Source organism: Pan troglodytes, chromosome 9 (genome assembly GCF_028858775.2).
Source record: "Pan troglodytes isolate AG18354 chromosome 9, NHGRI_mPanTro3-v2.0_pri, whole genome shotgun sequence".
Classification (NCBI taxonomy): Eukaryota; Metazoa; Chordata; class Mammalia; order Primates; family Hominidae; genus Pan; species Pan troglodytes.
Genome location: NC_072407.2, coordinates 115,852,801 through 115,878,765, shown reverse-complemented (window position 1 = coordinate 115,878,765; position 25,965 = coordinate 115,852,801). Strand labels below are relative to the sequence as shown.

General features: G+C 43.9%; 1 protein-coding gene across 2 annotated transcripts in view; it reads right to left on the bottom strand.

The window, feature by feature from the left end:
* The window catches only part of HTR3B (5-hydroxytryptamine receptor 3B), a 44,240-nt gene extending 41,715 nt beyond the window's left edge, over positions 1 to 2,525 (bottom strand). Inside the window, exon 1 of one of the 2 annotated variants that reach the window (XM_522188.7) lies at positions 2,336 to 2,525. In XM_522188.7, the coding sequence (XP_522188.2) occupies positions 2,336 to 2,387 (52 nt within the window). In that variant the 5' untranslated portion in view covers positions 2,388 to 2,525. The remainder of the gene's footprint in view (positions 1 to 2,335) is intronic. The other variant, XM_063784536.1, reaches the window with a different exon arrangement.
* Between the last annotated feature and the right edge of the window lie 23,440 nt (positions 2,526 to 25,965).

Sequence of the window (25,965 nt, the reverse complement as noted above, 5' to 3'; positions counted from 1 at the left end):
GCACTAAATGACTCACAGTTCAGTGATGTTTCAACAGACACTGATGGAAGCTATCAACAGACCCAGAAAAGATTCCTCGCCAAAACTGCCTTCTTGAATGCTAATAATCAGCTTCAAATAATTCACTTGTAAGATTTCTGGAAAGTAGAATGTGTTAGGGACTGAGCTATGAAGCACTTGTTGGTGAAGAGAGATTGAAAAGGAGGAAGATAAGAACACAGTAAAATTATTGCTGTGTTTTCCTCATTTTAATGACTTACTCTCCCATGCACCTATCTTAAAGTGTTCAGGGCACTTTGATGGAAAGCACTATTCTTGCTTTAGTCACTATGTATCTGTAGGATTATAAGAAAGTTACACATATATCTGAGAGGTTAAAAGGAAATGAGATTTATGTATTGAATTCCTAACACTAATTGAATGCTGACTGAACGCCAGGCACCAGGCTAAGCCCTCACATGAATGATCTCCTTCAACGTTCCCAACAAACTTATGAGACAGGTACTCTACAGCTCTGTGAGGAGTGCACTATTGCTGCAGATGAGGGACTATTGGCATAGTGAGGTTAGCACTGCCCAAGGTCATGAAGCTTGCAAGCGAAGGGAGTGATATTTACACACAGCTGGTCTGGATTGGAAGTCCAAGCTCTTAATAATGACGCTACGTGATTAAGTGTAACCTGGCTCCCTGAGAATATCAGGAACAATAGCAAGTAACCTTTCAAAAAGAAGACTGACATGTTGTAAGGAGTATATTATTGGACAGAAATAGCCAGTGGTATTTTCTGCATGTGTTTTCAGGTTAATAATATCTTACATTTGCATTGCACCTTACAATTTAACAATGCTGTCTTATCTGATTGTCATGAATATCCAAAATAAAGTTAACTTACAGGAAAACTGAGTCTCTAAGAGATTAATTGACTTCCCAGGGTTACGTGGCTGGTGAGTGGTGAAGCAGGAATTAGCTGGCTCTCCTTGTTCAGGCCTCCTTCTATACCAGCACACTGCCCCCTGAGATTGGTTCCGTGCTCTTACATTTACAAATCATCTTGATTTGTAAATATAGTAAAATATGTAAAGTAAATATAGTAAAACCCAGTACAATTCCACAGGGCAGGTCTTTCTGCAACAAGTATCCACGGAATGATTTATGGTAAAGCACTGGTTATCAGACACTATTAAAACACTTCTTTCTGCTACATTTAGAACAAAAATCATGCATGATACAAAACATTAGAGAGATATTGTTAAGAACTTAGTCTGTTTTCTTATCTTCATTTTTCTATTTTATCTTAGTTTAATGTTCACGATTATTTTCTACTAAGAAACCCATTTGGCATTTAATGACACTTGCTCTGTTTTTATTTTTTACAATTAAGATATGCTTTTATCCTTTATGTTCAACATCCAGGATTTTTATACTTTAATGATAAGTGGCTATTTTTCTTCTCTACCCAATAAAAAAATCATTTCCAGCTTCCTGGCTACCAAATTTCTAACTCATCTCTATAATTGACTCATTCCACTTCCAGTTACATTCTAAAACTTGAGAATTCAGATATGAGCTCTAGGAGAAACCTCAAGAAAGTGGGGTGTTGAGAACACCAGCATAATCATAAATTCTTGATTTGTGCACGTGTACTAAGAATCAATTGTATCCTAACTAAAATGATTCAATTCAGTAGAGTTAATACTGGTGCCATGGAACTATAGTTCTAGAAATTTAGGAAAAAAAGTATTAACTTCTAAATTACTTTTAAGAGGAATTGTAGACTCAAAACTTACCAGTTTATAGTACCTGTCTTTAGAGATATACTCATCACCTATATAGATTTTGTAAGGCGAGATGTTAAGGCCTCTAATACCAATATGATATACATATATCTGTAGCCATGACAAATCTAACGGACTTTTTCTCTGGGTTGCTAACAGCTGATAATGAAGCCAAGACTATTTTGGATAATAAAAACATATTATCCACACATAAAAGCAAATTTGAAAAAGAATGCCCCAAACTCTCAATCAAGCTGCAGAGAGCTTGATTTCTAGAGAAGCAGAGATTTATCAAGCAATTATAACATTTCAGAGCATATTTTCAGCTATGTGTAAAAAGCCCCACAGTCTGATGCTATATGTATATGTATTTGCAATCATAGGAGCCAAGTCACAAACAAATCATTGTTTTCCATATAGCTTCACAGGACTGGCATTTTACAGACGATGAATAAAAGCAAACATGCCTGAGAAGTCCTACAGCACAGTGTATACAAATATTGTCTCTATCTTCTAAGAGTTAATCCTTAATGCCTAGTAAAATTATTAAAAGGACTCACCTGCAGCCACCAGGATGCAGGCCCACAGGGGAGCCATTACACTTGCCAACATTCCTGGGCAGATCCCAAAAAGGAGAAATGCAAACTTGCCTACCAGATGGAATGCCGCTCAATTTCTCCTAACAGGGTTCCTCTCCACTCTGTTCTCCTCCTTCTCCGTTTGCCAGTTGATGCTATCCTTGCTGGTGCTATTTTGTAAACACTCAGTGGGACCAAAGGCAATACCAGCACCATGCAAATGTTTTGGAATTGATGCCGTCATGAAATCCCTTAACTTCTCCCTTTGGTTCTGCCCCAAGATCAGACTGTGGCCAACATTTCCATTTTCCTGACAGGAGATAGCTAAGTGAATAATGTAATCTAAGAGGAGCCCCTAAGGAGAGGAAATTCCACACTAATATGATTTCCTTTACAGCCTTTACCTAAGGCAGTGCTCTTGCTGACATTCAGGACACTAATTTCATTAATAATTGAAATCCAAATAGCTGTTCTAAATCAGACTTATGCAGTAACATCTTCAGCATTTGACAGTGGTTCTTGGGTTCTTGAATTACACAAGGCTAATGGAAACCTGGTATTGTCTAATGAAGAACAACTGCAAACAATGCAATGGAAAAGTGCTTTTTGTTTTTCCTAAGCCCTTTTAATTAAAAGAAACATTGATTTTTGATAAATAGGAGGGCTTCTCAAATTTTCACTGCTCACAATTCAGAAAGTAACCTTCTAGAAAGGATGCTTCTAGGCTTATTGAAGATGAAAACTGTTAAAGTTCAACATCATTTAATAAAAGTTTTTTTTTCACTTTTTGATTGAATATGCATTCATTTTTCGTTACTAAGGAACACGATGCATAATTCTATACAATAACACTATTTTCCATTTCTAGACACCCCCAGATGCTCTAGAAAGAAAAAACAAATACCATTTCCAACATCTGCCTGCTTTTTTATTAAAAATGAGATTATAGAGGCAAATTTTGATATAAATTTTCACAGAGCCAACCGAAGGGGGGAAAGTATATATTTGATTCCTATTCTCCTAATCACTCAGTCCCTTTGTTTAGAATCCATGAAGTTCTACACCTAATTTTCATCTACCAATAAAATGTAGCCTAATTGCTTTCTTACTGTTGGTGAAGGGAGTGGTATATACAGAAAGAGAGAAAACTAAGATAACCATGTGGTGTTGACTTGGTTTTGGAGGTATCAGTGTGAACCCATGGTTTTCATTACATTTGCTAAATATATAAATAATTGCAAATAAGCTGGGCGTGGTGGCTCAAGCCTGTAATCCCAGCACTTTGGGAGGCCGAGGCCAGTGGATCACTTGAGGTTAGGAGTTTGAGACCAGCCTGACCAACATGGTGAAACCCCATCTCTACTGAAACTACAAAAATTAGTCAGGCGTGGTGGCACATGCCTGTAATCCCAGCTACTCGGGAGGCTGAGGCAGGGGAATTGTTTGAATCAGGAGGTGGAAGTTGCCATGAACCAAGATCGCGCCACTGCACTCCAGCCTGGGAGACAGAGGGAGACTCCGCCTCAAAAAAAAAAAAAAAAAAAAGAAAAGAAAAGAAATAAATACAAATGTAATGTGTGTTTGCACATGTTCATACATGCATATATTCCCTAGCTCTGTCCACTTAGCAGCCTAGGAGAATGACACCCCAATAGTAACAAGCACACCTAGCTTCCATAGCTCTTCCGGTATAGTCTTGCCAAAAATTCATAACTTGAATCTATTCAGGAGGAAACACCAGATGAGACAATGGCATACTGTGGGACAAACAAAACAGCAGGCATCTTCAAAAGTGCCAAGGTGGGCCAGGCGCAATGGCTCATACCTGTAATCCCAGTACTTTGGGAGGTTGAAGTAAGAGGACGGCTTGAGCCCAGGAATTTGAGACCAGCCTAAGCTACATAAGGATACCCTGTCTCCACACAAAAAAATAAAAGATTAGTTTAATGTGGTGGTGCACTCCTGTAGTCCCAGCTACTTGGGAGGCTGAGGCAGGAGGATCACTTGAGCTCAGGAGATAGAGTCTGCAGTGAGCTGTGATTGTGCCACTGCACTCCAGCCTGGGCAATAGAGGTAGACCCTGTCTCAAAAACAAAAACACACACACACAAAAGTGCCAAGGTTATAAAAGTTAAGGAAAGACTGAGGAACCTATCAGACTAAAGAGACACAAACACAATATCTGATTCTGAATTGGATCCTTTTGTTATAAAGAACATTTTGGGAAGAATTGAAACTCGAATGAGGTATGTGGATTAAATGGTAGTAATGTGGCAATGTAGTAATGTTGGTTTCCTGATTTTAATTGTATAGAGATTATGCAAAAGAATGTCCTTGTTTGTAAGACCAGCACACTAAGTATTCAAGAATGAGGGAAGATCCACACACAGTGACTCACGCCTGTAATCCCAGCACTTTAGGAGACCTAGGTGGGTGGATCACCTGAGATCAGGAGTTCAAGGCCAGCCTGGCCAACATGGTGAAACCCTGTCTCTACTAAAAATACAAAAATTAGCCGGGCGCGGTGGCACATGCCTGTAATTCCAGCTACTCAGGAGGCTGAGGCATGAGAATCCTGTGAACCCAGAAGGCAGAGGTTGCACTGAGCTGAGATCACACCACTGCACTTCAGCCTGGGCGACAGAATGAGACTCTGTCTCAGAAAAAAAAAAAAAAAAAACAGGGCACATCATGTTGATCATGTTGCTAACTTATTCTCAAATGATTGTGGGGGTCTAGGGGAATTCTTTGTACTATCCATCCAATTCTGCTATACATTTGAAAATATTTCAGAAGAAAGAGTAATTTAAATGTAACTTGGTGGAGGAACTTTGGTACACAGTTATGGAAAGTTTATCTGAGAAATACTCTTTAGAGAGAGTGGGCAGATAAATGGGGCTTCATCAAGAGAGAAGATCATAGAGGACTGATCTGGCCCTCAAAGTCTCAGCTCTTCCTATCAGTTCTTTGAATTGTCAGCTTCTACTTATGGGATGAATTAGGACAAGAGAAAGGCAAGCTACAGGCAATATAGCTATGTAGGTAGCACTTTTTATGGGAAAGCAATGCAGAAGCATCCCTTTATGCAAAGGTTTAATTGAGGCGATGATCGACATTGCATTCTTGCCATGCATTGTAGTAAGATATGACTCTAAGTCAAACCTTCTGGGGACGTGCTTCCCTCCCTTTTCTTTGCACTTTCTGATATGCCCATCTGTTACTGGAAGGCCATTACTAATGATGTGTAATACAGGTACATTACAACTTTCATTAGCTAACTTAACAACAGTCTAGTAATCCTGCCCATTATGGCTCTTTATTGGCTGATGAATTCTGTCAAGATGGCAATGATTTTGTGTGAGTGACTTGTCTTCAAAGTAGTTTATATACAATGCTTCCTGATCTTTCCTTGACAGCCTTGCTCTGTACTGTCAGCTGGCTTAGATCTTTCTTTTTCTAATCTTAGTGTCCTGTCTGGACTTTGTTTACTCAGTACTTTTAGCTTTTTTTTTTTTCCCTAAGAGGCAGAGTTTCACTCTGTCGCCCAGGCTGGAATGCAGTGGTGTGATCATGGCTCACTGTAGCCTCCATCTCCCAGCCTCAAGCAATCCTCCCATCCCAGCCTCCCATAGCTGGGAGTATATGTGTGTGCCACCACACCTGGCTAATTTCTTCTCTTTTTAGTAGAGATGAGGTGTTGGTATGTTGCCCAGGCTGGTCGTGATCTCCTGAGCTCAAGTGATCCTTCCGCCTTGGCCTCCCCAGTAGCTAGGAATATAGGCATGCACCACTACACCCAGCTCATACTCAGTTCTTTTAGGTTTGGTATTGCTCCTCTCCCCACCCTTCAGTTTTTCACAAAAATGGTCCCTCCTCACTATCTTACATACAGCATTTTTCATCCACTAATATGGTTTGGCTGTATGTCCCCACCCAAATCTCATCTCAAATTTCAATCTGCATGTGTCAGAGGAGGGGCCTGGTGAGAGGTTATTGGATCATGGGGGCAGATTTTCCCCTTGCTGTTCTCATGATAGTGAGTTCTCATGAGACCTGATAGTTTAAAAGTGTGGCGCTTCCCCCTTCTCTCTCTCTCTCTCCACCATGGATGATGTTGCCTTGCTTCCCCTTCCCCTTCCACCATGATTGTAAGTTTCCTGAGGTCTCCCCAGCCATGCAGAGCTATGGGTCAATTAAACCACTTTCTTTATAAATTACCCAGTCTCGTGGATCACCTGAGGTCAGGAGTTCGAGACCAGCCTGACCAACATGGTGAAACCCCATCTCTACTAAAAATACAAAATTAGCTGGGCATGGTGGCCCATGCCTGTTATCCCAGCTACTCAGGAGGCTGAGGAAGGAGAATCGCTTGAACCCAGAAGGCAGAGGTTGCAGTGAGCTGAGATTGCGTCATTGCACTCCAGCCTGGGAACAAGAGCAAAACTCCATCTCAAAAAATAAAACAAAATAAAATAAAATAAATAACCCAGTTTCAGGTATGCCTGTATAGCAGTATGAGAATAGACTAATACATCCACCCAGAGAAAGCTTTTTATCTGCATTGTTTCTGCTAATTCCCCAGACATCATCCTTGGAAGGATGAGTGTGGGGGTAAGTCTCATTCTAGCCTTTCCAGCAGATCAGTATATGTAAGTCAAAATTTGGAATCATGAGGGGCTAGGCATTTGGACTTCTTTTTTTTTTTTTGAGATGGAGTCTTGCACTGTTTTCCAGGCTGGAGTGCAGTGGTGTGATCTCGGCTCACTGCAACCTCTGCCTCCCAAGTTCAAGTGATTCTCCTGCCTCCGCCTCCCGAGTAGCTGGGACTACAGGTGCATGCCACCACACCCGGCTAATTTTTGTATTGTTAGTAGAGACAGGGTTTCACCAGGCTAGTCTCGAACTCCTGACCTCAGGTGATCCACCTGCCTCGGCCTCCCAAAGTTTTGAGATTACAGGTGTAAGCCACCTCACCCAACCGTATTTGGACTTCTTAAGTGGCATTACTTGGGTAAAAGAAACAAAGACTTAATCTGGGATTTGAATCTGCGATTCTCTTACAGAAGTTCAGGCCAAGCCCATCATTAAGAAAGTACCTGAAAATATATTTCTTTTAGAAGTCCTCACTTCACATCCCCATGAGCCTTTGCACTCTGTTTCTCCATTATTTTCAAGTAAGATATGGCACCTATTAGATCGACCGATGTCTTTTGGAAGAAGCAAGGGGAGAGGGTTTATTATGCAAACATAATAAGGAAGTGTTTATTATGCAAACAGCAACTGAGTTATGCGTCCTTTAAGACTACTAAATAGTTTTTAATTACTGCTATATCAGTAAATCCCATAAATATGCAAATGCAATTAGTTCAAAAAATAGGCCTTAAATATCTTTATTCCTCTCCAACAAAGTTCTTTGAAGTTAATCGCTAACTCTCTTTGTTCACTCCCTTGGCAGTCATGCTAAAATTGACAGGAATTTTGACAGATGTACATATTCGGGGAACCAAATTTTCTGAGCACATCTGGTCAGGCTGGAGGAAAAAAGCAGAAATGGACATTCCAGCCAAACTCAAACATTTAATGAGTAGAGTCCCATATGAAATTTCTGTTACTCCACAGTGTTTTCCTCTGAAATCAATATCAAGCTAACCACAGAGGAGGCACTTCAAGTCCAAAGACACACTCAGCATTCGATTTTCCTCTAGCTTAGAATTTCATTTTTAATAATAATGCACATTTTATGGTCCTTAAAAAGTAAACAAATAAACAAGGGAATGGAGTCCCTCATGGTTCTGGCCTTTCGTGGTTTATGTGTCATGGTTTTCTATGGGAGGTCATAGAGCATAAGATATAAGGTCCCAGGCCTTCAAGTCAGACTTACCTCATTGTGCATCCTAGCTTCATCACTTGCTAGATGCTCATGGCCTTGGTCAAACTCCTTACTGCTTCTAAGCCTTAGTTTTCACATCCTTAAAGAGGGTTTAAACAGCATTGAGTTAGTTTTCTACGGCTGCATTAAAAATTACCACAAATGTATGGGCTTAAAACAGCACTCATCTAGCTTACAGTCCTGTAGGTCAAAAGTCCAGGAACAGAATGAACAGATCTGCTCAGGGTCTCACAAGGCTGAAATCATGGTCACGTGCTGGAGCCAGCTCTCACTGATCAAAAAGGCCATTGTTTTTTCATTTGTTTCCAGTGATATCAGTTGGTAAATTGAAATCAGTCAGCCAGGAGCAGTGGTTCACACCTTGGAAGCACTTTGGAAGGCTAACTCAGGCAGATCACTTGAACCCAGGAGTTCAAGACCAGCCTGGGTAACGTAGTGAAACCCTGTGTCTACGAAAACTACAAAAAAATTGCTGGGCATCGTGGTGCGTGCCTGTAGCCCCAGCTAGTTGGGAGGCTGAGGTGGGAGGATCACCTGAGCTTGGGGAGGTCAAGGCTGCAGTGAGCTGTGATTGTGCCACTGTACTCTAGCCTTAGCAACAGAGTGAGGCTCTGCCTCAAAAGAAGAAAGAAAGAAGGAAAGAAAGAAAGAAAGAGAGAAAAAGAAAGAGAGAGAGAGAAAGAAAGAGAAAGAAAGAAAGAGGAAGGAAGGAAGGAAGGAAGAAAGAAAGAAAGAAAGAAAGAAAGAAAGAAAGAAAGAAAGAAAGAAAGAAAGAAAGAAAGAAAGAAAATCATAATGACAAAATTTGTCCCATGGAAATCAGCAAACACTCCCACCAGGACCCCTCCCACCAGGTGTTTTCAAAACATCTAACTACATGCTGTGACCACTCCCTTGATCTTACAAGGCCTCATATATTCCTACATTACAGTACTTATTCAGGTGTGTTATAAGTATTTGTTTACTTTTCTGTCGCTCTAGAATTTGGTGAATACCTTGAAGGTGGAGCAATGTTGTGTTATTCAGCTTTATATCTCCATCGTAGAGCTTGGCACCTAGTAAGGGTTCATTGAGTGTTCCAGAAAGATGGGAGGAAAACAGGGAAGAAAGAATTAACAAATGAACAGAAAAGAATTCTGGCTTATGCCAGAAAGATGATGCCAAGAGGAATCCAGCCTTTTCATAACCACATCCAAGATGAGATACACTCACCACCCGTTTCACAAAGGATGGGTGAGAATGACAACTTGGTTTTGAAGCAAGATTGCCTTTATTTGGCTTGCTCCAGAACCAGGGAGCAATTAGGGCAAAAGACAAACATGAGACACCGGTGCAGGCAGATCATGAGTCCCTTTGACTCACTCAGAGTGTACTCCAAGTTCAGAGATTTTACAGTCCTTGGGGGTAAGATGTCCCCCAAAAGCTAGAGGAAAATAGAAGGTGGAAGGAACTTGGAGGAACACAGAAGCTTGCTGCTTCTGTTTACTCTCCCAATGACATCAATTCCAAGAAACCGCTTAGTGAGACTACAATATATGACAGACAGTCTTACCCTGTACACTATGTTGTTCAGATCTTCTGCACAGATTACGGGCCTTGAAGTCTTGCTGTGCCAGCACTGGGGGATCTCCCCTGATCTATGGCTCACTGTAGGGCCCCCAACATTTCCATTTAGACCCATTTAGACATTTTCTGGGGAAAGGCAGTCAATTACTGCAGCCAGTGAGATGTTCTGGTTCAGGTGTAAATCTCTGGATATTTCCATCTCTGCTATGACTCAAGATGAGGAAAGATCTTTGATCCTTTAGAACTTTATTTATTTATTCATTCATTCATCCACTTAGTAAGTAGGAAATTGTGATAGACATTGACAATCTATGGATAAGAAAGCTGAGGAGAGGTGGATTGGAGGTGACAGATAAGAAATCATTGAGAGAAATGCCTATAGATGGATGAACTGGAGAGGACCCAGGCAAAGAAAGGAGCCCAGACTTGGAGTGAGAGTAGGTGGAGGCTTTTCACAAATAGCATTTGTGCTGAGTACTGATATTCAGCTGAGTGGGGAGAGGGTGAACGGAGCTCCCAGCAAAAGGAATTGCACATGAAAGGGCTGGAGGTTGAGATGAGAGTGCATGGTGCCTTCTGGGAACGGGGTCGGGGGGAGGGTGCAAGTCTTACTTTGTAAAATTGGGGGAAGATAATTCTAGACTCACATGAGTTGAAAGAATTCAAAAGTTCATGATGCAGAGTGTTGAGCGGGGATAAAATAGGAAAGTGAAATATTGTATAAGTCTGTATAAGTGCTGTTATTATAAATCTGTCTCCAAATGGCCTATAGCAATTATTCTAAAATGCACAACAGCTGTATTTGTCCCCCTTCTGCCATTGCTGAAATTTACACTGTCATCGCGCCAGGAGGAAGGCTGGGCACTAATAATAGGCTGGCTGAGTATGGCTGGAGTGTGACAGACCCCTAGTTAGAGCCCAAAAAGACTGAGAGCAGAGTGGGGAACTGTAAAGCTCTGAGGAAATTCGAGTTGGTGGCTGTGAATATAGTCAGAGCACCACCTTGTGGTGGCTGTCGTGCCTGCCTTAACCAATTCTGCGCAGTCCCAGAAAACTACGCCAACTCATTCTAAGTTTTATTATACAGTGCACTTTCAAATGATTTCAAAGTCATTTCAGGCCTCTATTCATGTCACCACTATTCGTCTTTGCTGTAAATTCTCCTCTTTGCGTTCACCAGCACCAATCCACACCAACCCATTCGATCTGTTTTCACACAGCTTATGACCGGCCAGTTCCTTCCTCCTACCTCCTTACTGTAATTCTTCCAAACTCTTGGTCCCGAGGAGCTCCCAAGTTTCCTGGGAAACTGACTCAGTAACTTCTTTTTTTCTTTTTCTTTTTTCTGAGACAGGGTCTTGCTCTGTCACCCAGGCTAGAGTGCAGTGGTGTGATCATAGCTCACTTCAGCCTTGACCTCCTGGGCTCAAGTGATCCTCCCACTTCAGCTTCCAGAGTAGCTAGGACTACAAGTAAGTATCACCATGCCTGGCTAATTTTTTTTTTAGTTTCCCTATGTTGCCTAGGCTAGTCTTGAACTCCTGGGCTCAACTCCTGAGATGCCTTAGCCTCTCAAATTGTTGGGATCATAGGTGTGAGCTACCATGCCCAGCCTCAGTGACTTTTCACAAATGGCATTTATGCTGAATACTGATATTCAGCTGGGTGAGGAGAGGGTGAATGGGTGAAAGTTACAGTGTAACTTTCCTACTGTCTTCCTAAGAATGGGAATAAGTCTTCTGCACATCTGAAAAGTTATAAACAATATTATTAAAAGCCATATCAGGGATTTACTACGAAGATAGGACCCCAGAGGGACTAACTGCGTCTTCTTCTAGTAGAGTAAGGCTCCTCTCTGGCCACCCAGCGGGCCAGTTAACACAGTGTCCTGGTAGGCAGACTGGTGTATCAGGTTTCAGAGGATGCCCCAGGGAACAGGAGTAGAAGTATACGAGCTCTTTAAAAGCACAAAGCAGTCGTTTCCATGTTCAGATTATTTAGAGATTATGAAGGCACCAACCCTGCTTTCGATCTGCATACAGTCAAGTGGAGCAGACACAAGTCAATAATCACAGTAGAGCCACTTAAGTTTTCTAAAAGAGATTTATCAGCAGGTTGCAGGTGAACATGGCCTTGAGATAAATCCTGCCCCTTGTTGAAGTACAGTTTCAGTAGATGGTTCATGGTATTTTAAGGAATTTGAATTTTTTAATAAAAATAAAAAAGTTTTGTTTAGTTCTGTTCTAGATTTATTTTTCCTCCTAAATAAATGAGAAAGATGTTTCAACAAAGGTTCTTTATGCTGAATAATTGTGATGCTTGAAGGTGGTAATCTGCTTTGTTTAAGTGGATTTTAAATGTCAGACAATTCTAGACAGTTTTCTCTTGGTCAAATAAAAATTTAATTAAAAGTTAAAAAAATTAAAAGCCATATCAAATTTTAATATTGACAGGAGGGATAAAACTCTGTAACGCTGACTGTCTTAGATTAGGTTTCCCTGAAACATACCTATAATAAGGCTTTGTGTAAAAGCAATCAATTTTAGAAATACTCCCAATAGAAATTGGGAAAGGGGAGCGTGGTTTCAGCTTGAACCCTCAGGGAAACTTGACTGTGAAAACCACACAAGGGAAGCTGGCCTGCACACTCTCACTCCCACCTGTCAGCTGATGGCTAAGGGGAACAGGGAGTGAACTCCCAGATATTTCCTGGTCTTTTCCTGGGCAGACAAAGCTTTAGTAGCCAAGGAGAAGTCTCCAACAAAAGTCCTAGGTGTGGGCCTTGGAAGCCACAGTGCAGGGAAGCCAAGAGAGGGAGTGCAGAAGAGGAACGGAGGTCTGAAAAGATCTAGAAAGACCACTATCAGTTTCTGTTTCAGAGACAGCACAGACACACGGGAGGCACTAAGTTTCTTATTCCTTCAGAAGACAATTAAGGCCAGGCATCATGGTATCATGCCTATAATCCCAGCAGTTTGGGAGACAGAGGCGGGTGGATCACTTGAGGTCAGAAGTTCGAGACCAGCCTGGCCAACGTGGCGAAACCCTGTCTCTTTTTTTTCTTTCTTTCTTTCTTTTCTTTTTTGTTTTTTTTTTTTTTTTTTTTTTGAGACAGAGTCTTGCTCTGTCACCCAGGCTAGAGTGCAGTGGAGCAATCTCAGCTCACTGCAGCCTCTACCTCCTGGATTCAAGCAATTCTCAAACGTCAGCCTCCCGAGTAGCTGGGATTACAGGCACCTGCCACCATGCCTGGCTAAATTTTTTATTTTTAGCAGAGATGGGGTTTTGTCATTTGGCCAGACTGGTCTCAAACTCCTGACCTCAAGTGATCCACTTGCCTCGGCCCCCCAAAGTGCTGGAAGTACAGATGTGAGCCACGCCCGGTCTCGAAACCCTGTCTCTACCAAAAAATACAAAAATTAGCTGGGGTGGTGGCATGCATTTGTAATCCCAGCTACTGGGGAGGCTGAGGCACAAGGATCATTTGAACCCAGGGGGCGGAAGCTGCAGTGAGCAGAGATTGTGCCACTCCACTCCAGCCTGGGCAACAGAGCAAGACTTGGCCCCCAAAAATAACAATAGGCCGGGAGCGGTGGCTCACACCTGTAATCCCAGCACTTTGGGAGGCCAAGGCTGGCGGATCACGAGGTCAAGAGACCAGCCTGGCCTACATGGTGAAACTCTGTCTCTACTAAAAATACAAAAATTAGCCAGGCATGGTGACTGTGCCTGTAGTCCCAGCTACTTGGGAGTCTGAGGCAGGAGAATCGCTTAAACCAGGGAGGTGGAGGTTGCAGTGAACCGAGATCATGCCACTGCACTCCAGCTTGGGTGACAGAGCGAGACTCCATCACAAAAAATAATAATAATAAATAAATAAAATAAAAATAAATTAAAAAGAAGACAATTAAATTTCCAGTAACCTGATGATTAACTTTGCAGAGCCCAAACATACAGAAATACAATTAACACTTTTCTTTTTCTTTTTTGAGACAAGAGTCTCACTCTGGGCCGGCCGTGGTGGCTCACGCCTGTAATCCCAGATGGAGACAATCCTGGCTGAGATGGTGAAACCCCGTCTCTACTAAAAATACAAAAAAATTAGCTGGGCGTGGTGGCGGGTGCCTGTAGTCCCAGCTACTCGGGAGGCTGAGCAGAAGAATGGCAACAACCCGGGAGGCAGAGGTTGCAGTGGGCTGAGATCGCGCCACTGCACTCCAGCCTCGGCGACAGAGTGAGACTCCGTCTCAACAACAACAACAAAAAAGAGTCTCACTCCGTCATCCAGGTTGGAGTGCAGTGGAGCGATCTCAGCTCACTGCAACCTCCGCCTCCCGGTTCTAGCGATTCTCGAGCCTCAGCCTCCTGAGTAGCTGGCATTACAGGCACCCACCACCATACCTGGCTAATTTTTGTATTTTTCGTAGAGATGGGGTTTCACCATGTTGGCCAGCCTAGTTTCCAACTCCTAACCTCAAGAGATGCTCCCACCTCAGCCTCCCAAAGTGCTGGGATTACAGACGATGCCATCACACCTGGCTAATTTTGTGTTGTGTTGCTTTTTACTTTTTTTTTAGACGGAGTCTCAGTCTCTTACCCAGGTTGGAGTGCAGTGGTGCGATCTGGGCCCACTGCAACCTCCGCCTCCGGGATTCAAGTGATTCTCCTGCTTCAGCCTCCTGAGTACCTGGTTTCACAGGCATCCTTGGGATCATAACCATCACACCTGGCTAATTTTTGTATTTTTTAGTAGAGATGGGGTTTCGTCATGTTGGCCAGGCTGGTTTATTGCTTTTTTTTTTTTAAAAGATGAACTCTCGCTCTGTCACCCAGGCTGGAGTGCAATGGCACGATCTCGGCTCACTGCAACCTCCCACTCCCAGGTTCAAGCGATTCTCCTGCCTCAGCCTCCCAAGTAGCTGGGATTACAGGTGTGCGCCACCACGCCTGGCTAATTTTTGTATTTTTGGTAGAGACGGGGTTTCACCATGTTGGTCAGGTTGGTCTCAAACTCCTGACCTCGTGAGCCACCGCACCCGGCATTGCTTTTTTCAAGTTAATATTACTCCTCCTGGCCAGGTACGGTGGCTCACACCTGTAATCCCAGCACTTTGGGAGACTGAGGCAGGAGGGTCACTTGAGGTCAGGAATTCGATACCAGCCTGGCCAACATGGTGAAACCCCATCTCTACTAAAAATACAAAAATTAACTGGGCATGGTGGTGCCTGCCTGTAGTCCCAGCTACTTGGGAGGCTGAGGCGGGAGAATCGCTTAAGCCCAGTAGGTGGAGGTTGCAGTGAGCCGAGATCGCACCACTATACTACAGCCTGGGCAACAGTGCAAGACTCCATCTCAAAGAAAGAAAAAAAATATTACGCCTCCTGGAAAAAGCTCTTTCCCCAAATATTTGTTGATGACTTTGCCATAATTTTACCAGAGTCACATGGTTCCTATCTTGACCACATATTTTAAGAATAAAATATGAAATTTTAAAATCTGAAGTCTAAGTTATACTGGTGTGATGTCTAAGCAAGTAATCTGCAAGCATGGCAGCACATGAGGCTCATTGAGTATTTTTAAATGACCTGGGTCCCATCTCTATAGATTCTGACATTATGGTATAAGATGGGACCCAGGGGCAGGCGCGGTGGGTCACGCCTGTAATCCCAGCACTTTGAGAGGCCAAGGTGGGCGGATCATGAGGTCAGGAGATCGAGACCATCCTGGCTAACACGTGAAACCCCATCTCTACTAAAAATACAAAAAAAATTAGCTGGGTGTGTTGGCTGGCGCCTGTAGTCCCAGCTACTCGAGAGGCTGAGGCAGGAGAATGGCATGAACCTGGGAGGCGGAGCTTGCAGTGAGCCGAGATCGCACCACAGCACTCCAGCCTGGGAGACAGAGAGAGACTCTGTTTCCAAAAAAAAAAAAAAAACAGTGGAATTGAGTGGGTATGGCTATTGAGTTGACTTGAACTCAGGAAAAAGATAAAGAAAAACAGAGAGCGATTAACCAACAATTAAAAGCTGAGTTTGGCTGGGTGTGGTGGCTCACACCTGTAATCCCAGCATTTTGGGAAGTCGAGGGGGGCGGATCACAAGGTCGGGGGATCCAGACCATCCTGGCCAGCATGGTGAAACCCTGTCTCTACTACAAATACAAAAAGTAGCTGAGCGTGGTGGTGTGTGCTTGTAATCCCAGCTACTTGAGAGGCTGAGGCAGGGGAATCACTTGAACCAGGAGGTGGAGGTTGCAGTGAGCTGAGATCGTGCCACTTCACTCCAACCTGGCAACAAAGCAAGACTCTGTCTCAGAAAAAAAGTTAGACTGGGCGTGGTGGCTCACACCTGTAATCCCAGCACTGTGGGAGGCCAAGGTGGGCAGATCACTTGAGGTCAGGAGTTTGAAACCTGCCTGCCCAACATGGTGAAACCCAGTCTCTACTAAAAATACAAAAATTAGCTGGGCGTGTTGGTGCAGGCCTGTAGTCCCAGCAACACAGGAGGCTGAGGCACGAGAATCAATTGAACCCGGGAGGTAGAGGCTGCACTGAGCCGCACTCCAGCCTGGGTGACAGAACGAGACTCTGTCTCAAAAACAAAAAACAAAAAAACAAAAATTAGTCATGCGTGGTGGCACATGCCTGTAGTCCCTGCTCCTCACGGGGCTGAGGCATGAGAATCACTTGAGCCTGGGAGGCAGAGGTTGGAGTGAGCCAAGATTGTACCACTGCACTCCAGCCTGGGCGACAGAATGAAACTCTGTCTCAAAAAAACAAAAACAAAAACAAACAAACAAAAAATTTCAATTATTTTGTGAGAACAAAGCTATTTTCTTTCTTTTTCTTTCTTTCTTCTTTTTTTTTTTTTTTTTCCTGAGACAGAGTCTCACTTTGTTGCTTAGGCTAGAGTGCAGTGGCTTGATCTTTGCTCACTGCAACCTCTGTCTTCCAGGTTCAAGCAATTCTCCTGTCTCAGCCTCCTGAGTAGCTGGGATTGGAGGTGTGTGCCACCACGCCCAGCTAAATTATGTATTTTTGGTAGAGACAGGGTTTCACCATGTTGGCCTAGCTGGTCTTGAACTCCTGACCTCGTGATCCGCCCCCCTCAGCCTCCCAAAGTGCTGGGACTATAGGCTTGAGCCACTGTGCCTGGCCCAACAAAACTATTTTCAATCTGTCATTTAGAAAAGGGAAAATAAGCTCTTTATAGCTCAGTTAAAGATGAAGATGAGGTCTCAGCTGGACATGGTAGCGCATGCCTGTAATCCCAGCACTTACGTCAGGAGGCCAAGGCAGGAGGACTGCTTGAGGCCAGGAGTTCAAGACACAGATGAGGCATTATATCAATAAAGTGGTTTAGATTTTTAGTTTTTGTTTTTGTTTTTGTTTTTTTCACAGAGTTTCACTCTTGTTGCCCAGGGTGGAGTGCAACGGAGTGATCTCCATTCACTGCAACCTACACCTCCCGGGTTCAAGTGATTCTCCTGCCTCAGCCTCCTTAGTAGCTGGGATTACAGGCACACACCACCATGCCTGGCTAATTTTTGGGTTTTTAGTAGAGACAGGGTTTTGCCATGTTGGCCAGGGTTTCTCCATGTTGGCCAGACTGGTCTCAAACTCCTGACCTCAGGTGATCCATTCGCCTCAGCCTCCCAAAGTGCTGGGATTACAGGCGTGAGCCACCGTGCCTGGCCTAGATTTTTAGTTTTTATGAAAACCAACACAGAGACCCCCAACATCTTGCTATGGTTTGAATGTCCCCTCCAAAACTCAGGTTGAAATTTAATTGCCATTGTGATGGTAATGGCTGGGTGCAGTGGCTCACCCAGATGGGACAGGCTAGGTGCAGTGGCTCACATCTGTAATTCCAGTACTTTGGGAGGCCAAGGCAGGTGGGTCGCTTGAGCCCAGGAGTTCAAGACCAACCTGGGCAATATGGTGAACCCTATGTGTACAAAAAAATACAAAAAAATAGCTAGATGTGGTGGCACACACCTGTGGTCCTAGCCACTTGGGAGGCTGAGGTGGGAACCTCACTTGAGCCTGGCAGGCAGAGGTTGCAGTGAGATTGGGCCACTGCACTCCAGCCTGAGTGACAGTGATTAGGCCATGAGGGTTCTGCCCTTATGAATGGATTAATGGCATTTTCACAAGAGTGGGTTCCTGATAAAAAGCAAGGTAAGCCCCTCTTGTCCACTCTTGCTCTCATGTGAGCTCCTTTTAATTTTTGCCTTCTGCCATGAGATGACTCAGCAAGAAGACCCTCGCAAAATGCCAACACCTCAACCTTGGACAAAAACTTCCAAAACTGTCAGAAATAAATTTCTTTTCTCTATAAGTAACCATGTCTGTGGCATTTCTGTTATAGCAACACAAATGGAATAAGACACCTGTGTACATGGGTAGAAAAGGCAAGAGATATGTCATAGCTTTTCTCATATGATACAAAAGTGTCATGTTTGTTAAACAAATTTTGTTCCAAGAAATCCCTCTGGCAATCCCCAGAATCTGCTCTGAATGTGTATGCTTATTCAGTAGTACCCTCAAAGTGATGGAAAAGTGGCTCTTTACTCTTTCCAGTTTGAGCAATGCATATTTAGTTTTTTTCTTTAAATTTAATAATTAAAACTTGGCCAGGCCGGGTGCGGTGGCTCACACCTGTAATTCCAGCACTTTGGGAGGCCGAGGCGGGTGGATCACGAGGTCAGGAAATCGAGACCATCCTGGCTAACATGGTGAAACCCTGTCTCTACTAAAAATACAAAAAATTAGCCGGGCGTGGTGGCGGGCACCTGTAGTCCCAGCTACTCGGGTGGCTGAGGCAGGAGAATGGCGTGAACCCGGGAGGCAGAGCTTGCAGTGAGCCGAGATTGCGCCACTGCACTCCAGCCTGGGCGACAGAGCGAGACTCCGTCAAAAAAAAAAAAAAAAAAAAAGCAAACAAAAAAAACTTGGCTGGCACAGTGGCTCATGCCTGTAATTCCAGCACTCTGGGAGGCAGAGGTGGAAGGATCACTGGAGGCCAGGAGTTCAAGACTAACCTAGGCAACATAGGAAGACCCTGTCTCTACCAAAAAACAAAGTTAAAATTAAAATTAAAAAGTATTCAAGTGCTAACACATAATGTTCAAAATATTTTCATTATGTTCTTCAGATAAGCTCATAACCAGATCATTCAGATTCATCATGATCAAGTCAGATAGGGTTGGTTTTTGCCATCATTCCATTCTCTGTCTTGCCAATGAAATAAGAATATTTAGTATAATAGAAGAGTTGTTGGTAATACTATTCATCTTTCCACAAAGCTGAGGAAATAAAAGTTGAGACTCCTCCACTTTAAATAACATGGCTAGCATTTTTTTTTTTGAGACAGAGTGTCACTCTGTCACCAAGGCTGGAGTGCAGTGGCCTAATGTCAGCTCACTATACCCTCCGCCTGCTGGGTTCAAGCAATTCTCATGCCTCAGCCTCCAGAGTAGCTGGGATTACAAGCATGCACCACCACGCCTGATTAATTTTTGTATTTTTAGTAAAGATGAGGTTTCACTATGTTGACCAGGCTGGTCTGGTTCACCTGCCTCGGCCTTCCCAAGTGCCAGGACTACAGGCATGAGCCACTGTGCTTGGCCCATGGATAGCAATTTGATTTATTTATTTATTATTTATTTATTTAGGGATGGAATCTCGTTCTTGTTGCCCAGGCTGGAGTGCAATGGCGCGACCTTGGCTCACTGCAATCTCCGCCTCCCAGGTTCAAGTGATTCTCCTACCTCACCCTTCTGAGTAGCTGGGATTACAGGCAATCGCCACCACGCCCAGCTAATTTTTTTGTATTTTTAACAGAGACAGGGTTTCGCTATCTTGGCTAGGCTGGTCTCGAACTCCTGACCTCAGTCAGGAGTCACTGTGCCCGGCCTATGGCTAGCAATTTTAAGCGGAAGTACTGTTCTTTTTTATTTTATTTATTTATTTATTTTTATTTTTGTTTTTATTTTTTGAGACAGAGTCTCACTCTGTCACCCATGCTGGAGTGCAATGGCTTGATCTCAGCTAACTGCAACCTCCACCTCCCAGGTTCAAGCGATTCTCCTGCCTCAGCCTCCCAAGTAGCTGGGATTAAAGGCACCCGTCACCATTCCCAGATAATTTTTGTATTTTTAGTAGAGACGGGGTTTCACCATGTTGGTCAGGCTGGTCTTGATCTCCTTGACCTCAGGTGATCCACCAGCCTCTGCCTCCCAAAGGGTTGGGATTACAGGCGTGAGCCACTGCGTCCTGCCCTGAAGTCCTTTTCTAAAGCTTTTTATTCTTTGTTACCAGAAAGTCTTCATTTGCATAGACTAATTCTCTGATGTGCTGGCTCCAGATTTCAATACTTGTTCTCCTTAGAGCAACTGACACCCTCTCTACACAAAAATGGTGGAAAAGTCCAAACAGTTTTTATATTAAGCACCCTGTTCCTTTGGTTTTAAGTTTCTTGCTATGGATTACTCCTGGAGAAGTATAGGAGACTACAAATACCACAAAAAAACAATGATTCCAGGACTTCAGAGTTCTTCCATGGCCATCTCAGATCTGAAATTCTGAACTCTCCTCACCAATGGAAACAAAAAAGGCCCATTCAACTTCAGTCCTTAGCATTTTACCCCTCGGCCAGGGGCCATCAAATACTGTCTCTTCTTCCAACTCCACATCATCTCTATCTCCCAAGGGATGGCCATCTGGCATCCTTAAATCCTAATCTTAAATGCCAACAGTTGTTGGTTTACAATCCTTTACAAAAGTGAAAAAGCTGCAGTCCTTTAAGCAAATGAAACTTATGGCAATAAATGATCCCATCCACTCTCAGGGAGGTGCCCTCCGCTTCCTGTCTGTGCTCTTTAGAAACAGATTAACCAGTGCTTGTTAATAAAGCATATTTCTCAGACTTGGCTCACAATTTGCATTTTTGCTGTATCTATAAGGCTTCTGGGGCCAGGTGCGGTGGCTCACACCTGTAATCCCGCACTTTGGGAGGCCAAGGCAGGCGGATCACCTGAGGTCAGGAGTTTGAGACCAGACTGGGCAACATGGTGAAACCCCACTTCTACTAGAAATACAAAAATTAGCCGGGCGTAGTGGCAGGTGCCTGTAATCCCAACTACTCGGGAGACTGAGGTGGGAGAATGGCTTGAACCTGGGAGGTAGACGTTGTGGTGAGCCAAGATTGTGCCACTGCACTCCAGCATGGGTCACAGAGTGAGACTCCACCTCGGGGTTGCGGGGGGGGCAGGGGGTGGGGGGCGGGGGAAGACTTTTGGGAATACAATGTCAATATTCTCTAGGACCTTTGCTTAAGTTTAAGATGAAACTGCTTTATCATTCAAATCTGGAAATTTGAGAAAGGAGGAGTTACTGATAAGCATACTGGGAAAACAAGGGAAAATCAGATTGCCCCAGGCAAACTGGAACCTGTGGTTGCTGTAATTGTAACTAGTCTTCTGATTGAGTGCTGTTGAAAGAAAATACTTTAGACAAATTTAACAGCGTTTAACAAAGCAGAGAACAATTTGAGAATTGGACAGTACCCTGAACCAGAAAAAGTTCAGAGTAACTCCAGGGCTGCTACCTGATCAGATAATATTTATTTATTTATTATTTATTATGTTTTTTTCTGAGATGGAATCTTGCTCTTTTGCCCAAACTGGAGTGCAGTGGCTCAATCTCAGCTCACTGCAACCTCCATCTCCCAGGTTCAAGCAATTATCCTGCTTCAGCCTCCTCAGTAGCTAAAATTACAGGCGTGTGCCACCATGCCCAGCTAATTTTTGTATTTTTAGTAGAGATGGGGTTTCACCATGTTAGCCAAGCTGGTCTTGAACTCCTGACCTCGTGATCTGCCCACCTCAGCCTCCCAAAGTTCTGGGATTACAGGCGTGAGCCACCAGGCCCTGCCTTGATAACATTTATTAACAAACAAAGGAAAATGACCTACAGAAAACAGAAGTAAGGCTGGGCCCTGTGGCTTACGCCTGTAATCCCAGCACTTTGGGAGGTCAAGGAGGCAGGCAGATGCCTTGAGGCCAGGAGTTCAAGATCAACCTGGCCAACATGATGAAATACAATCTCTACTAAAAATACAAAAATTAGCCGAGTGTGGTGGGGCATGCCTGTAATCCCAGCTATTTGGGAGGCTGAGGCAGGAGAATTGCTTGAACCCAGCAGGTGGAGGCTGCAATGAGCCGAGGTTGTGCCACCGCACTCCAGCCTGGGCGACAGAGTGAGACTCTGTCGCAAAAAAAAAAAAAAAAAAAGTAAAGAAAAGAAAACAGAAGTGAGGGAAGTGAGGGAAGTGAGGTACAGAAATAGCTGGATTGGTTGCAGCTTGGCGTTTGCCTTATTTGAACATGATTTGAACAGTTGTCTGCCTGTGATTTCTGAAACTATCTGGTTGGTACAAGAGTAGGTAACAGGCTGGGGGCAGTGGCTCATGCCTGTAATCCCAGCACTTTGGGAGGACGAGGTGGGTGGATCACCTGAGGTCGGGAGTTCAACACCAGCCTGGCCACATGGTGAAACCCCGTCTCTACTAAAAATACAAAAATTAGCCAGGTATGGTGGCAGGCACCTGTAATCCCAGTTACTCAGGAGGCTGAGGCAGGAGAATCGCTTGAACCAGAGAGGCGGAGGTTGTGGTGAGCTGAGATTGCACCACTGCACTCCAGCCTGGGTCACAAAGTGAGACTCCCTCTCAAAAAAAAAAAAAAAAAAAAAGAGTACGTAACAGCCTATTTACATATCCAGTTAGTTACGGTCTACTGTGTATGGAGAAACCTTTGGGCTGAACTTAAAGTATGTAAGGAGGCAGCTTTAAGCTAAACTTAGCAGTGCTAAAACTCCCATTTTTCCCCTCAGCTTTCCCTATCTTTGTCAACTCAGCTGCAGTGCCACCCCCAGGAGTCTCGCTCTGTCTCCCAGGCTGGAATGCAATGATGCAATCTTGGCTCACTGCAACCTCCGTCTCTTGGGTTCAAGCGATGCTCCTGCCTCAGTCTCCTGAGTAGCTGGGATTATAGGCGCCCGCCACCACACCTGGCTACTTTTTATATTTTTAGTAGAGGCAGGGTTTTACCATGTTGACCAGGCTAGTCTCAAACTCCTGACCTCAGGTGATCCACCCACCTCAGCCTTCTAAGGTGCTGGGATTGCAAGCATGAGCCACCTTGCCACCTGGCCAGATAAATCTTTGCAGGCAGTTTTCTCTCTAATTATTCATCTTTCCCAATTAGGGTTTCTCTAAACCTGAATCTCCTTATCTTTAACCTTGGGCTACAGAAAGAGAGAGCTTAAATGCTTGATTTAGAGTGCTGTTTTAGAAAGACCTTGGGCAAATTACTTAATCTGTCTGTGGTGGTTTCCTCACTTGTAAAGCAGGTACAACTGTAATACTAACAGCACTTACTCTATAGGGTATTGTGAGAATAAAGTCAGTTCCTATGCGCAAAGTACTCAGAGAACCACCTGACCTAAGTGCTCGATAATGTTAGCTATTACTTCCTCTAAAAATGTTCTATTTTATGTTATTTACTTTTATAGATGGGGTCTGTCTCTGTCATCCAGGCTGGAGTGCAGTGGCACAATCTTGGCCCACTGCAGCCTTGAACTCCTGTGTTCAAGTGATCCCCGAACTTCAGCTTCCCAATTAAAAATAGTTCTCAGGCCGGGCGCGGTGGCTCACACCTGTAATCCCAGCACTTTGGGAGGCTGAGGCGGTGGTGGGGGGTGGAATCACCCGAGGTCAGGAGTTTGAGACCAGCCTGGCCAACATGGAGAAACCCTGTCTCTACTAAAAATACAAAATTAACTGGGCGTGGTGGCGCATACCTGTAATCCCAGCTACTCTGGAGCCTGAGGCAGGAGAATTGCTGGCACCCAGGAGGTGGAGGTTGCAGTGAGCTGAGATCGCGCCACTGCACTTCAGCCTGGGCAACAAGAGCGAAACTCCATCTCAAAAATAAAGAAATAAATAATAATAATAGTTCTCTTTTCTTCCAGAGTTAAGTACCATATCAATAAAATTATTATTTTCTTTTTTAGAGACAGGGTCTCACCCTGTCACCCAGGCTGGAGTGCAGTGGCATAATCATAGCTCACTGCTGCCTTGATTTCTGGGCTCAAGTGATCCTCCTGCGTCAGCCTCTGTAGTAGTTGGGACTATAGGTGTGCACCACCCATACCCAGCTGATTTCTGTAGGTTTTGTAGAGATGGCATCTTGCTGTATTGCCTGGACTGGTCTGGAACTCCTAGCCTCAAGTGGTCCTCCCACCTCAGCCCCCTCAAGGTGCTGGAAGTACATATGTCAGCCACGGAGACTTCATATTCTGAATACCAAAGCCAAATAGAGTCCACGTGCGTTTTAATTGCATGGATCCACTTATATGCAGATCAAAATACACACATGGATCAAAAATACTGTATTCAAGCTGGGTGCAATGGCTCACACTTGTAATCCCAACATTTTGGGAGGCCAAGTTGGGAGGATCGCTTGAGCTCAGGAATTCGAGGCTGCAGTGAGCTGTGATCCCGCCATTGCACTCCAGCCTGGGCAACGAAGAAAGACCCTGTCTCAAAAACAAACAAACAAACAGTATTCAAGGATTACGAAACCCGAGTATGTAGAGGGCTGACTTTTCCTATAAGTGGGTTCTGCAGGGTCAACTTCACAATTTGAGTATGTGCAGACTTCGTTATGGTAGAGTCAGGTGGAGGTCCTGGAATCAATCCCCTGTGTATACTCATTAACTGTACTTCTTTTCTTTTCTTTTTTTTTTTTTCTTTTTGAGACGTAGTCTCGCTCTGCCACCCAGGCTGGAGTGCAGTGACGCGATCTTGGCTCACTGCAACCTCCGCCTCTCGGGTTCAAGCAATTCTCCTGCCTCAGCCTCCCGAGTAGCTGGGACTATAAGGCACACGCCACCACACCTGGCTAATTTTTGTATTTTTAGTAGAGATGGAGTTTCACCATGTTGGCCAGGATGGTCTCGATCTCCTGACCTCGTGATCCACCCACCTTGGCCTCCCAAAGTGCTGGGATTACAGGCGTGAGCCATCACGCCGGCCTAGTTAACTGTACTTCTAAAATGAACTCATTAACTTTACCAAAAGCTATTTCAATTCTCCACACACTACATTGCCTACATTACACATTTGAGGCAGGTTGGAAATCCATTTATTTTTCAACCAACCATAGATCCTTTTCTGAAACATTTTCTTAACACCTGTAATTTAACCTTAAATAAGGGAACTCTTTAATCTAGGGGTTATTACTGAAATATCTGTATTTTATCCTCCAAAAGCCATTTTCCTAGCTGCTGAGGAGCTGGCCCTTAAGGACATTTCTGACTAATCATTCCTGGAAAGGAATCCATAGCTTAAAGACCAGTCACACCTGTCAATCTGCCATAGCCTGCGGCTTTCAAATCCAGCTGCTCAGAAGCCACTGGCAAAAAACATTTACAAGAGTGAAGCAGAGAAGAAACGTAAGTGCATGTTTCTTTATTTCTTCTTTTCTCTATTCTTTTCCCAACATTTTCCCTTCATTGTCACTTAGCTCCTCAATCCACACAAGAATTCAATCATTCAAACAAGATCATTTTATTATAATATAAATTATATTTTAGGTTTGCAGTAAATCAGAAGAGATATCCATTGACTCAGAAAATAACTTATAGGCTGGGCGCAGTGGCTCATGCCTGTAATCCCAGCACTTTGGGAGGCCGAGGCGGGGAGTTCAAGACCAGCCTGGCCAACATGGTGAAACCCTGTCTCTACTAAAAATACAAAAATTAGCCAGACATGGTGGCGCATGCCTGTAATCCCAGCTACTCGGGAGGCTGAGGCAGGAGACTTGCTTGAACCCGGGAGGTGGAGGTTGCAGTAAGCTGAGATCACACCACTGCACGTCAGCTCTGGGCAACACAGCAAGACTCCATCTCAGGAAAAAAATAAAAAAATAAAAATAACTTAGCATTGGGACAAAAGGTTTTCCAGGAAAAGGAAAAAGGAAAAAAAATCAATTTCCTCTCTGGGAAAATACGCTGCAAATTATTCCCTGTTTAAACACACCAATTATTTATTATTGCTTCTTATCAATATTATTTTCTCCCCTGGATAC